This window comes from Aulonocara sp. 'chitande type north' Nkhata Bay, linkage group LG2, assembly GCF_057382095.1.
Source record: "Aulonocara sp. 'chitande type north' Nkhata Bay isolate Kocher_YH1m ecotype deep benthic linkage group LG2, A_spYH_male_GT1.1, whole genome shotgun sequence".
Lineage (NCBI taxonomy): Eukaryota > Metazoa > Chordata > Actinopteri > Cichliformes > Cichlidae > Aulonocara > Aulonocara sp. 'chitande type north' Nkhata Bay.
In genome coordinates this window covers 4051027-4068373 of record NC_141345.1, presented here as the reverse complement: position 1 = coordinate 4068373, position 17347 = coordinate 4051027, and the positions used below count along the sequence as shown (strand labels likewise).

General features: G+C 39.7%; 1 protein-coding gene and 1 long non-coding RNA gene across 2 annotated transcripts in view; both read right to left on the bottom strand.

The window, feature by feature from the left end:
• kdrl (kinase insert domain receptor like) overlaps window positions 1-11856 on the bottom strand; it is a 44116-nt gene extending 32260 nt beyond the window's left edge. Inside the window, exons 1-4 of the mRNA XM_086302749.1 lie at window positions 11357-11856; window positions 3953-4043; window positions 2848-3059; window positions 1178-1299 (exon numbers count right to left, since the gene is read on the bottom strand). Coding sequence (XP_086158875.1) covers window positions 1178-1299; window positions 2848-3059; window positions 3953-4043; window positions 11357-11420 — 489 coding nt within the window. The 5' untranslated portion in view covers window positions 11421-11856. The remainder of the gene's footprint in view (window positions 1-1177; window positions 1300-2847; window positions 3060-3952; window positions 4044-11356) is intronic.
• A 1739-nt stretch (window positions 11857-13595) lies between these two features.
• LOC147337257 (uncharacterized) lies at window positions 13596-15914 on the bottom strand. The gene is made up of 3 exons (XR_015130675.1): window positions 15864-15914; window positions 15666-15760; window positions 13596-13730 (listed from the first exon to the last, which is right to left on the bottom strand). It is a non-coding gene; the product is annotated as an uncharacterized LOC147337257 (long non-coding RNA).
• Between the last annotated feature and the right edge of the window lie 1433 nt (window positions 15915-17347).

The following is a 17347-nucleotide window of genomic DNA, read 5'->3' as shown; positions in this document are numbered from 1 at the left end:
GCATGACTTCATTTAACACGTAACTCATGCTCCACCGGGCTCAGCTGGGGACACATCTGTTAAGCTGTTTTATAACACATGCATGACAGCCCTGAACTTTTCTAGACATTACCAGAAGGAGATGAATGTAGAAGAACGTAAATGTCCAGTGCAATCAGATATGACATTAAGCAGTGTTAATGAGAGCTCCAGGGTACAAAGTCTGTGTGATGTTTTGCACCTGCTTAATAGCACAGGTAACAGTGCAGTGAACTGTCAGTCATGTATCCTGCCGTTTTAACCAGTATTCCCAGTAACAAGCACTGTGAATGTGACTGCTGCATTAATTTATGCAATTAGGGAAATAACATTTGGAAAGGATGTCCTTGCCTGCTGCTGTTTGTTCTCATGTCAGAAGAAGGACTGGGATTGGAGGCAATGGAAGAGAAGGAAGGAAGGTGAAGAGGAAGGAGGAGTGTCATGCATTTATTAATAACAGGAAGGTCACACCAGTACTATCTGTGGCATTAGAGTCAGAAGTGATTATGCACAGTTGGCACTATGACACAGTCATATATTAATCGCAAACAATGAAACAAAATGTCACAAAAAAGCACAAAAAGGCCACAAAGGCACATCATCAAGTACTAACAGGGTCTTAAGTTGTATAGATAAGTGCACTGGAAAACAAGGGAGTACTCAACCGCTGCCTACTAAGATCAAACAGTCTTATGCTGTTACCTGTTGTTTTCTAAGACTGGACACAACTTTTCTGCTGTTTCCTGATGTTTGTAAGAGCAGAGAGACTAAATTTAGCCTGATGATCTATTCTGAGAAAAGCACTCTTGGAACACCTTCCTGCTCTTAGAGGAAGCAGACAGGATGACTCGCTTTGCCGCCCCTGAGCTTCCCATAGCTAAGCCACTGTCCCCGGTCTGCTTCTGTGTGCTGGAATGATTTAACACACAGAGGGTGTGAGAACCACTGTGATGCCCTATGCAAGGAGTGGAAGGACATTTTTTTCAAAACAGGTAAGGATACCCTGCTGTGGTATTAATAGTAATCTTCTCTCAGGAGACGTGCTGTGTGAGTTTCCTGGAAGTTCATGTTAAGCAGTGTCTATAGAATACTGTGTATTACTATAATATGCAGTACTATGAAGGCATTTATAAAAGCATGATGGTGCTTAAGACCCTACCCCTGTCAGTGTTACATCAATATCAGGTGAGGATGTCCGACACGGGACAACAAGGCTGGTCTCGTGCCTGTAGATGCCAAGAACATAATTTTTAACAGGCTCCACAAATGGCTGGTCGGGATCTGAAAAAAAGAATTCAACATCTTAAACACAAGTCAGGCAGAAACACCATTTCAAATTAAATGTGGCCCATCACAAGTTGTTTTTTGGGGAAACCATGTTTTCTAGTAAAATTATTCAGATTCTGGTAAAATAAGCCAACTTAATTTAAAAGTGCAGTGGTTAGCATTGTTGCATCACAGCAGGAGGATAATGGGTTCATAGCTGCCAGCTGGCTGTGATCCTCCAGTGTGGTTTGTGCATATTTTGTTTTAGAAGTGCATGTGTTTTCTCCCAGTCTCTGGCTCTCTGTCACTGTGATTCACTTGCAACATAACCAGGGTGTACCCCACCCCTTACGTCTGCTGAGACAGGCTCCAGAACCTTTGACCCACTAGGAAAAGGAGGTTTACCAAGTGAAAAAGAGCATGTCAGGGTATTCAACAGAGATCCAGAAAAGAGATCAAATCTCAGATTGGTTAATTCTGGCCATATAAGGACAGTCAGTCTGTGGGAACGCTGTGGCTACATAAATAGTCTGTGATTGAAGGAAGGTCGAACATTAGTGGTGTGAAAAAGTTACAAAAATTAACAAACAGCGGAAGATTTTTGAAATAGGACACAGAAGGTAAACTGTGGAAGTCATTTAAAAAGCACAAGAAGAATTAAAGCTAGCTTTATATTTATAATAGTTGTAGACCAATATTAAGCAACTTTATACCAACATTTTTCAAAATATAAAACCACTTTGGTCACATTGGCTGATATTGGAATTTACTCTCTGCTTCCCAGTACAATATCCAGTCATATAAGTGTATGTAGTGCCATGTGAGGTTTAGGGAAGCGTTGTTACAAGGAAAACAGTAGCAGAAGCAGGAAATGGTCAATGACCAGGGTTTCCCGAGCAATTAGCTTATCCTCTCACCTCCAGAAGAGGTGAGAGGATAAGCGGCACCACAGAAACCACTTCCTTTCTCTATTTTTTTCTCTCAGATGGAGACCTGTGGCACCTCAGTCAGGATTCCAGTTGAAAAAAAGGTAGCAATAACCGCCTCTATATTTATATCTAATGCATACAACTACAGATTTTAGTAAGCAGGTCTTGCTTGCTTTCTTTTTTGCACATTCTTCCCATGTCATTAAAAAAATCCTGCCTTTTGGAGCTGACATAGTGAAAAAGGTAGGGTACACCCTGAACACCATGGTCCTTTACATCCTTCTGCCTAACTCACTCTTTCTTCCTTCTATAAAGGATGTGTCTTGTGTCTTATGTCTTGCAAATACCACACTGTTCTTTGTCAGTTCAATACTGTCAATATCACCGTCTGTGAGATCAGTTCAATATTAAATCCTGCAGCTGCCATCAGGAGATAACAATTATCCTTTGAAATCTTTTTTTAAACACAAATCTTCCGTGCATTTTAAATTTCTGAATGAAAAAAAACATTTGGTTCAAAATGTAAGAACAATTTTCAGTTTTAGAGTTCAGTTTTTCTACCATTGGGTAATTTCTTAAATTATGAACCTCATAATTTGAGCATTATACATCCAAAACGGTTTCTAGCTCTCACCTTTTACATACACATAGGTGGATTTGATTTGGTCTGAACCATCCTTGGTGTATTTACAGGTGTAAGTCCCAGTGTCATTGGCAATCAGGTGTGTGACTATCAGTCTGCTGCAGTGAGACTGACGGTGAGGTCTTGAATCACACTTCTCCACCTTCACTCCCTGCGATGAGATCGACCGCTTGGCAAGTGTCCAGCTGAAGACACCGTGACCTCTGACATTATTGAAAATGAGAGAGAATGTTAAATGAGATTAGATCTTGGGCGAGGCAAATGGTATTAGAAAAAGCAAACCATTAATTCTATTAAAAGTGGATCTATTTTTAGAGAAGGTGTCACATCTGGCAGTAACCACAAAAGCTACTAAATTTAGTAGCTTATCCCTGGGGGCTTTTGGGCTTCATTTCCATTTTAAGTTTATTTCAAGTTCATCTTGAGTCATCCAAAAGTTTGAACTTTCACATGGGAACATGTTTCTCTTCAATGATGTGCTTAACTAACACATTCTTTCCACGCAGAATTCAGTTTAAAATGCTCATTAAAGAGATCCCAGAGGAACATCTAGCATTTCTCACATTCCTTTCCCTTTGCCTGCAGAATTTTGGGTCAAGCAGAACCTCTAGTTCTCATCCACATCCAAAAAACAAGACAGTGCTCTACGCATCAGGCTTCTTACAATGTGGCCTTGTAAGGAAGCATTACATTAAACCAACATGAGTTCCTAAGCATTCTTTGAAGGCCTAAAAAATGATGCAATACCCTAAATTCCTAAGAAATGTGAATGTACTTGGGTTCTAAATTCCATAAAGGAAGTGGCAGAAGACTGATAAACGTTGACCACTATCGCTGGTTCCGGTCAGGGACTGTCCCAGCTTCTTTGTAGCTAGTAAGAGTCCACAGAACCAGGGACGTCCTGCTAATTCTCCCTTAAAATTTCTGCCATATAGTGAGCGCAGAGTCTGAAGTCCAGCAATTAGAAGAGCAAAGGTAAAGTAAATGAAGTTGTATTGTAATGCAAAGTGGTTAAGAAGAGTTATACACCACCATCATAAATGTTTGATTACATTTCAAGTGAAACCAACAAAAGTAGGTGCTTTCAACTGCATACCTGCAGGTGAGGTTTAACAAATTGCCTTTATGAAGAACGATTGGATTGTCGGAGGGATGAATCCTAGGCGAGTTTGCGCTCTCCAAATGTCCTGCAAAACACACACACACACAGACATTTACACCAACTCTTCAATGGTATGTTTTCATCATTGTTATGCTAAACAAAATGAAAAGCACAGCGGGAAGTCCCCATTGCACAACTGCTGTGTAATGTGCCTTTAGTGCTGTGCGCGTGGGTTCACTTTGTCCAGTTCTACTCCTGCCTCTTGTGTAAGTGATTGTCCACTGAGAGCACACTGTGGGGACTTTTGGGAGCTGGAGAGCAGGTTGTTGAATGGATCGGGGTCCTAGGTGATCAAAGATAGAATAAAGGGAGGAAGAGGATGATACATGGAGCAGCTGTGCCTCGATGCCAAAAAGGTCAACACAGTCCGATTTAGCAGGAACCAAATACTTTTTTTTGTTCATTTACTAGTGACTTTTTACTCTGAATGCTGTGCTTATAATATCAAGAGGGTGGAGATGTTTGATTCAGAGGTGGACATATCTCGTGTGGAGCCAGCAGAATCTGTTGAGAGGTCTCTCTAACAACAGTTAACATAGGAAACAGTGTAGTTCTGCCTGCTGTCCAGAAAGAGTCCCAGTCCCAGATGTTGTTTCTTTCTTTTCACTAAGATCCCTAAACAGCCTGTCACTGTGGACACAAAACAAGTATATTAAGTTTACCCTTGATCTGTTGTTAAGGATAATGTTGGTTTATGTGTTTGATGCATATACTGGCTTAAAGGGCGATAATGGCCTATTTTATGTGTTAACCACACACCTGGAAACCTGCATTTACACACAGAAATACAGAAAAACAATCACTCACACACGTTCTCCTAGCATTTGTGTATTATTCAGAACAGCTGTTGTGGCAAGAATGAGCTGACGCTGCCAGTGTTGGCAGGGGGACTCAATATTCACTTCCTCACAAAATGTTATAACATCATTGTTTTATTGTCCAAGGTTAAGCAGAGGGGAAGGGTTGTGGCTTGCACTCTTTCATGTCGTAAAACCACACACTTTTGGCTGCATGTGAACACAAATCAAGAGCCCTGGCCTCAATAAACAACCACATAAGCTGCAGTTCATAATTGTATGGCTTTTATTTATAGCTGCCAGACAAATTTCTTAAGGGCATTCTACTTTGCATTTTTTATGCCTTGATACATAACAAGAAACAAGAATACCATCAATCGCAATGTAATCAATCAAAGACAAATAAAACAAATATAAACAAACCCACTATGTATCATGTTTTTTCAGCCATACTTATTACTGCCTTGACACATGCTCATGAATTCAGGTAAGAAAATCCCATAAAGTTGACTCAGTTCATCTAGATGCAGCGTTTTCAGTGGGAGAAATGCTTCATTACTAAGTCAACTGACTTCTTCAGTCTCAGCTGACAATAGGTTTCTTCCAGTTTCAAAATGTCCAAAATTAGCACCACTATGTGACAAGTTCATGGCTGTCAGGAATCTGCAACACAGAGGTAGTACTATCCCCACTGTAGTCAGGGAATTCCCTGAGTAAATGCAATTATTGCACCTGGACATTTGTCAGAGGTGATCCAGGACAGAAGAACAACTACTGCCATCTTTCACAGACTTATAATGCTTATAATGCAACTTTCTGTGAAACGTGCTCACCCATATGGAAAAGATATATATAAATCTTATAAAATTTGTATCTGTCTTGTGTGAAACTTGTATGAAAAGCATATAAGAGTGAAAACAGATACAAGATCCCTTGAAAAATTATATAATGAAACTTGTATGTTTTGGATACTTACTAAAACAATATATGAAAGTAATGAGAAAGTGGCCACTTTCATGAGTAATCACATATAAGTTTTTACTATTTCTTTTCCATATGGGCATGTCCATTGTCCAGAGGTCATGACAATGAACAATAACGAAACTGAGCTTCTGGGCTATTGTTAGGCAATGGTGCCAGTTTCGGTCATTATGCAACTATACTGCATATACTGCACTGTTGTTATGCATAACCTGCCAAGAAATGTAACTGCACATTGAATCAGTGCAGGCTACAAATATTGTGATTGGTCTGATCATTACCGTTAAGTCCTCCTGTGCCTTTGCAGTTATTAAAAAAAAAAAAAAAAAGATCAGTGAGAGAAGAACAATCATTGGCTTAAGATGAGGACTTAAAATCGCTGAAAATTCCTGGAAAGAGCTTGCTAAACCTATTGGAAATTCCAATGAGGGAATTTCCAAAGAAGTGGAAAAACCTGGGGGACAAATATGCTTGCCACCTCCCAAAAATGACCACACAAAGAGTCAACATTTTGTTTCTATCAGCTGGCATGCATATAAAAAGGCAGGACACAACCACATAATAATGAACACATATGCACCTCCACAAGCATAAGTGCCAGCAACATCGGCCACTTGCGTCGGTTGTGTCGAAGGCTCACCGCAAAGGTTCACCGCAAAAGTCTAAATCAGGGCAGAGACTGAAGACTTGGATGAGTAATGAGACGTTTTACCCCAATGAAAACACTTCGTCCAGATTAAAAGAGTCCACTGAGACTAATTATGGCATTTTCAACTTCTTGAATCTTTGACTCGGTTACAAATACATCCCATGCATAAATGCTTAAGTCCCACAGCATACCCAGAATCATCATCTTGACCTTGAATTGCACGGGCAAAACGCTTATCTTTTAAAACTAGCACATTTTTTATGTCCTTCTCTTCAGTAATGCACTACAGATGGGAGAACCAGCAGGGGCCCCCAGCAGCCCATTAAAAAAAGACAAGAGAAGAGAGGAAAAAAACATTGTCTTGTCTACACACCCATCCTCAAAACTCCCATCTGCCCAGAACTGACCTTAGCTGGCATCCTGACAACCCTAACCCCCTGCAACAGCTGTGCCCTGCGTTCCTTCAGGAGATCGCCTGAAAAATGCCAGAAATTGTTCATATTGAGTTGGTTCAAAGAGCCCCAAAGCTGGTTCTCATTAAAAGGCATTACAAAGAGGACAGGCATGGAACAAACAGAGAGGGAGTCAGGGAGGGTGCGAGAGGCCGACTGACTTCTGCTTTTTTCACTTGCATGATCTCAATTGACTCACACAGCATCAAGCTGGTTGCTGACACAGAGCCATGTTAGCTAAGATTAGACCAGAATCACATTTTTGTGTCTTTGTCCTCGGTTGGCATTGATTAGAGGAAATGGCACAGGACACTGTGTTTGGAAAAGACAAATGGTCAGGAAATACAGACAAAAATTTTGAACAGCATGGATTTCAGGATTTTTTCAATAGAAATGTCTGTGGTCAAGAAAATAATTAAATATTTAGTCTGGAAGAACGGCCAAACAATGGCTGAGACTGAGACTAAATGATTCAGATTTTCAGCATTGCAATGGAAAATAATGGCCTATGTATGCTCTGCTTAGCCATATTTTGTCAAAGGATCTTGAATAATACTTGTTAGTTATGTTCCTGACCTGAGAGAAAGCATATACTCTTTGTGTTTAAGAAGATACTTTGAGCACAACTCCTAAAAAAATTCAGTGACTACAAACACCTTAAAACACTACATAACTATAAATTTAAAAAAAATACATAAAGCTAAATAGAAAAGTGATATAAATGCCACCAGCATGCTGCCAGTAGCTCATTGGTGATGTTGTGTAATAATTAAAAAAAAAAAATTACTGTATCAGATGACTGTACTGTCACTGAACCGAAAAGGAAACTCCAAGTCACGGCCCCTAAAGCGCAAGGAATAATGTGCGGAATTCCCTTCTCTTTTGCAGAGGGCACACTTCACCTCCCTGTACTTCCCCTCCCATCATCAGACGGCACGAATGTCTTGAGAGTCGAGGGAGAAAATCATTTTTGGGAATAGGGCCCAACGATTCCTTTGCGTATCATTGCCACTTTATCCTTTGCTCTTCTGCTGTCACAAAATTAGATGGGGGGAGAAGTGAGAATTACGAAGTAAATGAGCCAGCTTTGCTGTACTGTGACCTTGACGATGGACTGAAACAATAGTGAACAGTCTCTGCGATGAGATTTCACGATAGCGCACTGGTAGTTTATGTAAACAAACGTACTACACACTAACTTATTTTTATATTTTCTCTCAATTATATGTTAAAAGTACTTTAAATGGTATATGATACTACTCTGTCATCTGCTATGAAGCCAGACTAGTGAATAGTCTGTCATGGATAGTGCTATGGTAGCTATTGTAAAACAAATGCAATACACTATTCACTAACCCGTTTTTGCATTTTCTCTCAACAATATACTGAAATTACCTTCCAGGGGGATACGATCCTACTGTCATCTGTTAAGAAGCTAGACTTAAAAGCTAAGCTTGATCTGTATCCTTCAAATCTGAGTTTGGGCGGTCTAAACATCGCACCTTCTCGGGGTCACGCTGCTGTCCTGCTGCAAAAGTGTCCGTGACAGTTCACTGCAAGTTAGACTGACAAAATATTCAAGACAAACTTTATCAAACCTTTGACAAGACTTGACCACCTGCCATAATAAGAACCAGCTAACAGTGCTCTGGCTGTGCTACTTGTGTCCTGGAACATTCTCACATGCAGAGTCCTACAAAAACCCTACACTTTGCCAACTGCAAGGTTAAGACAACAGTTACAGAGAAAGCCTTTTTTATTAGCCGTGTATAAGCCTTTAGAGGTTTGGAGGCAAAATGCCCCAGACTCCTCTAAAAAAAACAAAAAAAAAAACAAAATAAAGGAACATCTGGCCGTGATGGGCGGCCACTCTAGGTTATATGAAGCTGTGTAGAGCCAACAAAGAGGGTTCTCCTGCATGAGACTCCTAAATAGTAAACCCAGAGGATTCCTGTTTTATAATGTATGATTAAGACTAAGAGGCAGACAGAAGCTCCTTGAAATCGAAATCCCATGCAGGATTCAAAGAAAATATATTGCTGGTTCGAGGTGGATAGGTCTAGCATGGAACAGATGCTGGAATAATCCAGAAAAGCAACACAGTTCAATTTGTAAAGCTGAATTTCCCAGTGTAGGGGAATGACGTTTTCTGCTCTGCTGGTAAATCTCTCACTCCAGGTTAGTGTGTTTGTGTGTTTAGGATGTGTTTTTCTTGTGCTGCCTGCATGGAGCCAGATGTACTGCCAGTGAGCAATGAGCCCCCACTGCACTTGGCTGACACGTCATCACTCCCATTTTCCAGTCTTCAAGTGTCCACGCGGGAAACAAAAAAATACTCTGGACACAACATCAACCCCTCTCATCACAAGACTGTCTACACTGCAGGAAAAAGAAAGAACTGACAAAGAGAGTGTTGTATATGATAAGCAACAATAAAAGGACAGCTTCCACTTTCCATTTCACCCATCTCCTTAGTCACTGATGTGTCAGTTATAACTTTCATGGCAATTTTCTTTCCTAAACTCAGGGGTGTCATCTGACTAAATGTAACTCAGAACCCAGAATAAAAGAATCAGTCCAACACAAGTGATCATTTCAATTATATATATATCATTACATTTAAAGGAAAACTCCATTGTATGAGTATTCCTACAGGCATCATATCTCAAGTGACATCCAGAAGGGTCCACTGAAAAAAGATTATCTTGCTGACATTTGTGTGAGCTGTTGCGCTTCAGTTAAATTGGTGTCAAAAGGTCAGAACGAACATATGTAACCTGTGCTCATTTTGAATAAGAAGCAGCTGCAAGTCAAAAATTAAGAAATCAGCAAATACAGTTTTTTTTCCCTTTTCACTCTAAGCCATCTTTAAAATTACTGGGATATAGGTGGCTGTTGTGTAACAATAACCCAGTCGAATGCTTGCGCATCACTCAGTGACTTATAACTTTGCTTAGTTAACGATGACACCGTGACATTCTCACAACTATTCACCAGAAAAAAACATCTTACACATCTCTGAATAAACAGAGACACCTTGACGACCATCAGTAACTAATGTCTCTACCAGTCAGTGGCTCCTGTACTGAAACAATAGCCCCTTTCCTCCTTGCTATTGTCTTGTGGATGAAGTTTGACATAGTTGAACGTGAGCACAAGGAGCTCCGGGAAGAAATCTTTGCTCAGGTAGCGTGTCACATTTCCGTGACCTTTACTAGCCAGAACAATTCCAGGCTGCCTCTCTTGTCCCTACATCCGCTTCCTCCTCTTTGCGTCTTTCCCACGCTTTGTGAGTGGACAGTGAAGGAAACCTACTCAAAAAAACAGTGTGTGTGTGTGTTCAGTAAAAGAGGTTGAATGTGAACACTATTTCCTTTGTTTGGATGGGCTGTTTGTTTTGAAGTGGTGAGGAAGCCTCAGTTTGTATCTCTGTTACACACTGGACTGGACCTGGCACAAGGTGAAGGAACATGCCAGATTTACTCAGGTTTTGTGGCGTGAGACTGAGACAATGGAGTTGACAGGACTGTCAGATAAAACATGACACAATGTTTAATCCTGTCCACGCACACATACCAATTGCAGGAACCTTTCCTTTCATAATTTATAACAAAGTACTGACATGCAAAATATTCAAAGTATCTAAGAAAGCACACAAAAATAGACCATTCTGACAGACCATTTACTCATCTCAGTAAATCCAGTCATATTAAAATATAGAGCCCGACTAATCGCCTGTTATGAATCAACGCATTTTACCGTACTAACAATCTCCCAATGACAGACGACCTCTAGGGGCTTGTGTGAAAATTGCAAACTCAATAGCAGAATGATGATTTTTTTCTGTTGGCGCATGATCTTCGAAAATGTGCAAATAATCTGCGGTCATATCCATACACAGAAATCATTTTACACCGCAGCTGGGATCAAAGAATAACCCGCCAACAAAATCAGCTCTTGGTTGCAGGTCAATTAAACACCGGAGAAATTTAAATTACTATAAAAAAGAAAAAGAAAAATAATGCTAAAAAAAATTTATTGTAAAAATTGGCAGCTCAGGTGGCAGAGCAGGTCAGCCAGTAATCAGAAGGTCGGTGGTTCGATCCCAGGCTGCCTCCTAGCTGCATGCCAAATATCCTTGGGCAAGATACTAACCCCATGTTTGCCTACTGGTGGTGTCCGGCAGCCTCGCCTCTGTCAGTGCGCCCCAGGGCAGCTGTGGCTACAACGTAGCTTGCCATCGCCAGTGTGTGAATGGGTGAATGACTGAATGTAGTGTAGCGCTTTGGGGTCCTTAGGGACTAGAAAAGCGCTATACAAATGCAGGCCATTTACCATATCTCGTGTTTTTAAATATTATGCAATCAGTCTTTCATTCACTGAAGGGAATTAACAATCAATCAGAAAGTCTGTTCTTTCACTCGTAAATATATAGTGTATGTAAACATGAATGACTCACCTAATGTTAGAGATAAAAAACACAAGATGACTGCGACCCGGTTGAAGCAGTCAGGTGGTGCCATGCTGCGAACTTCCCCAAAGTGCAAACCTTGTGATAAAAATAAATGCAATCGAGTCCCTGTTTGTCTCTTTAAATTCCGGCTGACTGCGAGTCTTAATTGGCCTATAAAACGCCTTTCATGAATCCCCAAAAGGTTCAGGTGCGCAAGGACAAAGCAGCAGTAATTTCCCCATATGCCTGCACGCGATTCGCGGGGGAGCTCTCCTGCGCTGCTCGGCAGTCCAACTCCCGGCACCGGCGCACTATCCTCTGGGCAGGTGCAAAAGTAGTAAAAGGAGAAAAAAAAGTTAAATAAAGGAAATTAAATCGGCGGTAAAAAATAAAAAAGTTGAAGTGAAAAGTACTTCAGCTCTGGTGCTGTGTTTGGACTCAAGAACGAGATGAATGAGCTCCTGCGCCTTGTACCCACTGTATCTACTCCCTATCGCCTCTGTGCAACACTTACAGTGCCGTCCAGACGTGACACGTTTAATGGAGCCACACACAGACGGAGGACGCGACGTCACTTTTGTTGAGGAGGGGGAGGATGGGGGAGGAGGGGACGACTTCTTCATTTTAGCTACTGAGGGGGAACAGTAAGTCATTGTTCTGAGTTATTCCCACTATAACTGTGCAGGGGGAAAAAAAGATGGAACAGAAACGCAGTCATTGCACGTATCTTATCATTTAGGAAACTCCACTCAGTTTTTCATACCTGGCAGAAGCTCCCTTAGACACTAGAGATACTGAGCTACCTTAGAGTCTTAATGAGTATGTTTTCAAATTAAATTCACAAACCTATAAAGGGAGTTCTTCAATCACCTATTAGTAGGGAGCAGATGCTCTTCAGAAGCATAAACCGTCTCAATTTCTTTCTGAAATAAAATCTTCTGGTGCACGAAGTCTCTTATCTTTGACTTTTTATCCACTATCACACTGTACTCTCTTAGTGTTAAGGAATTTTCCACATCCCAACTGCCATAACTGAAAGGCTGTTGTGCCCAAATGTTGTTGATTAAAAGCAGTCTGCTTTAGTTAAAGCTCTTGTTAACATTGATTCATTACATATTTTTGCAATTTTTAATTATAAAATAAATTAGCACGCTATGTATTTATTTACTTAACTGACCTTTGTGTGCAACACTGATAAAAATCAACCTGTGTACCTGAGGTTAAAGGTAATTGCATTTATCTTGACTGGAGAGAAAAACAAAACAATGCAGTGCAAACAATCACTGTGATATCAGCTTGAATCTATCTGCCCAGGTTTGCAGAATAAACATTTGTTGGATTTATTTTTAACGTCAGAAACAGGATGCACTTCTTTTTATATCAATGTAAATAATCTTCTTTTGTCCGGCCGTACCCTGCAGTGTGTGGATATGCTGCAGACTGTTTTCTTTTTATCACAACAACAATCACTTTGCTGTTGCAGGTCATACTAGCAGGCATTGTAAATAAGAACATCCTGCCCTCACCTTTCCGCCCACAACAGGAATCCACAGCTACCATTTTGGCTCTGGATCGGAAGTAGTGTTGTGTGCTAAAGGTGATACACGAGGCAAATTGAAATGTAATGTAAACCAATTTTCCGACCTATAGCAGGAGAACTGTGATGTGGCACATGAGAGCATGGGAAACTTGGCCATTCCAATGCTGGTAATCCTTATGCTAACTGGGAGTTTGAGACCACACTGTCACAATTAAAGAATTTAGCAATTTCCTGCCCACTATCAGTACTTTAAGTCACAAACAGCCAAAGAAAGAGAAGCTACAGACAAGTTATTGCTCTCTCTCGTGATTTCTTTCGAAAAGGAAACATCATATTGAAGGCTGCACTGATTTATTTCTACCAATTTTTAGATTATGACTGTGGGAATTTCACTTTGGGAAATTTGGGAAGGAAGAATTGAACATTTTATTATTAGATGATAAACTATTAGCTCATGCATTGTAAGAGAGCAATAACTTGTAAAGTGTATAAAATTGCAACTCTAATTTTCTTAGTTTGTTTCCATATTTAAGCTTTTAAAAAGGGAGACATTCCCTTTGGGCTAGCAGTGCAACAGATAAGTCTCCTGATGAACAATTGCTGGAAGTTACAAGCTGAGAGGGGTGGATTTAAAATGATTTATTTTGGAAGCTGGTGCTCAAACAGACTAACTGGTTGTACACACACCGCATGCAGTCTTCCTTTTGTTCGTCTTGGGTAAATGAACCAGAAGAAATGTCCTTTCTGAGGAGAGTAGTAGACAGCGTCTGACTGCATGCTCCGTCAAGTGACTGTACTCTGACATGAATGCAAGTAGTGCCAGCATTTCCAGACTTCAGACTGAGGGTGTGAAGGCAAAATTAGAAGTACAAGTTGATGAAAACTTGCTTAGTTACTGTACCGGACCCCCTCCCCCCTCCTCCTACATTCAGAACAGTTTTAATTCTTTATGGCATAGATTCAGCAAGATGCTGGAAATATTCCTCAGAGATCCTGGTCCATATTGACATGATAGCAGATTTGTAAGTTGCACATCCAAGACGGAAATCTCCCAATACACCACATTTCAAAGATGCTCTATTGGATTACGATCTGGTGACTGTGAAGGCCATCTGAGTGAACTAATTGTTATGTTCAAGACACCAGTTTGTGATAATAGGAACATTGTAAAATTGTGTGTTGTCAGCTGGAAGTAGCCATCGCAGGATGGGTAGTAATAAAGAGATGGCCCACACCAGTATACCACCACTATCATCATCAGTTTTTGATACAAGCCAGGATGGATCTATGCGTTAATGTTTATATGAAATTCTGGCCCTACCATCTGAATCGCTCAGCTGAAATCAGGACTCATCAGACCAGGCAACTTTTTCCAGTCTTCTCTCTAATTTTGGTGAGCCTCTGCGAATAGTATCCTCAAGCTCCTGTTCTTAGCAGACACAAGTAGTGCCAAGCATGGTTGTTTGTTACATCTTCTTCAAGGCTGGATATGTTGTGAATTCAGAGATGCTTGTCTGTATACCTTGATTCTAACGAGTAGTTACTTGATTTAATAATCATAGTTACCTGATTCTCATTTACACAGGTTACGTAAATGCTTTAAGTTACTGCCATATAAATGGCCCATTAGATATTTGTGTAATCCGAAGCAGAACCTAATGAAGTGGCCAGGTAGTGTGTTATACTATGTTAGCAAAACTAATACTTGCATAAATTTGTAATTTTTAAGTCCTGGACAGAAGTTTGCAGAAGTCAGAGGATTTTTGGAAACTGTGTTACTGTATTAGGATCAGTAACACAGTTTCCATCTAGTTTAGCTCCATCTAGTGTTGATTGGAAAAAAAGGACAGGACTGGGAAAGGCTACATCTATAGCCATATTTTTTTTTCTCTTAATGGGAAGCAAAAATGGTTTAATAAATATATTGATAGAATTTATGGATTAAGTGGGTTTTGTTGACTTCACACACCAAATGAACACTATTTTATTTATTCTGAACATTTGCCCTTCCAAGTATTCCATGCTACTGGTTTAAAAAGTGGGTACCTGCTTTCCTTTTAATAGAAAGTATTATTATTCCTCTGTTTTCTGCTCCCTTTAAGAAGTCACCACAGCTGACAATCTCCCTCAATCTCAACTTATCCCTACCATGCTCTTATGTCACCCTCTGCATATCCTTCTTCAGTGCATGCATGAATCTTCCTTGTGGTCCTCTTGTTTCATACTTAACAACCTTTGCACACCTAAACAATCTTGCATTAAACACATAGCCCCGTGAAAAAGAAAGCAACCCCCTCCAGCAGCTAAATATGTTCACCTGGCCTCCAAACTCCCCAGCTAATAATCAAGAATCCCTGGGATATGCCGTAATAACCCTGATCCACACAGACCCCACCCTGCAACACGCAGGATCCAATTTCCCATTGCCAGACACTACAGGATGCCCCCACAGTTCCCTTGTTCACACTCCAATGGGTCAGAAGTGTTCAGGCAGCATAACAGCGGTCCTATACAATATTTTGCAGATGGTTTTACAGCCATGTTGTGATTTCTTGGTATTCCTGTAGTAACTTCTTGAGCTAAATACAATATACTCCCCTAACAGAGACATATGGAAACTTAGGCTTTCATCTTTTTCTTTGATTTGAATTGCGTGCATACATATAAAAATAGGAATATTTCAACTTTTAGAGAGAAAACATTCACTTCAATGAGGAGACTAAAATATCTAAGTGAGATGTCAGTGTTTCATTATGTCATAGTGCTTTTGCCTACCTTGGTACCTTTGAGTATCAAAAAGGTATGAATAAGGGTGGAAGTTGGATTTGGGAAAGTGATGAATCTGTCAGAGGGCACTTTGTTCTTTACACCTGTAAATGGCAGTAAAATGGGAGTCTTTTTAATACTATTATTAATGTTTTGTGTGATTTGAAAAAGAATCATAATTCAAGTTGAAAATTGAAAAAGCCTTACCTGATCTCCTCTTTCTGCTTAGCTCTGATGCCCCCTCTTTTCCTGATACCTGTTGCCAGAAAGAAACTGGAAAGTTTTATGTACTGTGACTTACAACTAGATTTTTGGTTTTACACATAAGATAAATTGTTTTGTAACCATAATATCAGAAGGAGTTGGCGAGATAATATTACAGTCGCATGTCCGTCTATGATACCTATGATATTCTGACTATGATACCTGTATTAACAACCACAAGTAGAGACACCTGTACACTGAAAAACAGAACAGGTCTCTGTTCATGCATTTAGAATTACTAATAAAAAAGATGGATGTGCTTTTGTGGTAACATTACAACTTACAGTCCAAATACCAATTGACTATTTTTTTATTTGTTGCCTGGCAAGCTCTCTTTTTCTGTGTTATCCTGATGTCTATATCTAAAACAAATAATAAACCCTTAATTTCCCACACTAGTTACTATAAGTACAGGTAATTTAATCTACTTGCCAAGCATGTGATGACTGGAAAATGTCATTTGGCAATAAATGTAAACAAGTGCGCTAAGCCAGTCTTATAAGGCTTCTTAGATTTACCAAGAAATAAGGGCTTATACTTTTTTCCCCCCTTTTTTCCTTCCTTTATAACAGTAAGTATAATATCAACCATAGACTTTATTTAAGAGCTACTGGTGCCAACATGCGATCAATACCAGTTAGTGTTGGCAAAGTTAAAACTTAGAGCACTCCCTGTCAAAACATTTAGTTTTTGACAGAACTCCATTATCTGTAAGCAAACTTTGATTTGTACACTGCTAGCAATTCAACTTTGCAGTGAGTTGAGCTGACCTTAAAATGACTGAAAAAAATCAAATTTAATATGACTTTACTGCCTTATTTTATGTTCCCAGAAAGCTAAAGCCCTGCATAGCCTGGATCATCTTGTGCTCCAGTAGATGACCCTTCTCTCAAAAGTCCTTGCTGATTCTTATTTCTGTTTTAATTATTTTTAAATTGAAATACTACATAAACATAAGCCATATACATAAAACACTACACAACACATACATAGACCAAGGTAGATAATGGAAATGAAGGGAAAAAAAGACAAATCATTTTCAACAGTTACATTTCTTTGACCTTCATATCAACATAGTGTTGCATCTGCAAATATATAGAAATCTTGCTTTTATAATAAATATTTCTCTTTAAACATGTCAAAACTGTGCAGTTTTCCTTCTTTCATTATATTGTATAGAAATCCGAATGCACACAATAAAATCACAACTCAAGGATTTGATAATATAAATGTCTCCTCTAGTTTATGTTCTTTTATAACAGTTTTATATACCTTAAGAGTCAATTTCACCTAATATTTATATAACCTTGTTATCTGATACAATTGGCTGTATGGGAATGGGAGGTATTTTCTTTTTAGTGTTTTTCCATGTGTATTTTATGATGGGCTACATAAGTACAATAGCACTCATCTGTGCTGCAAGACAA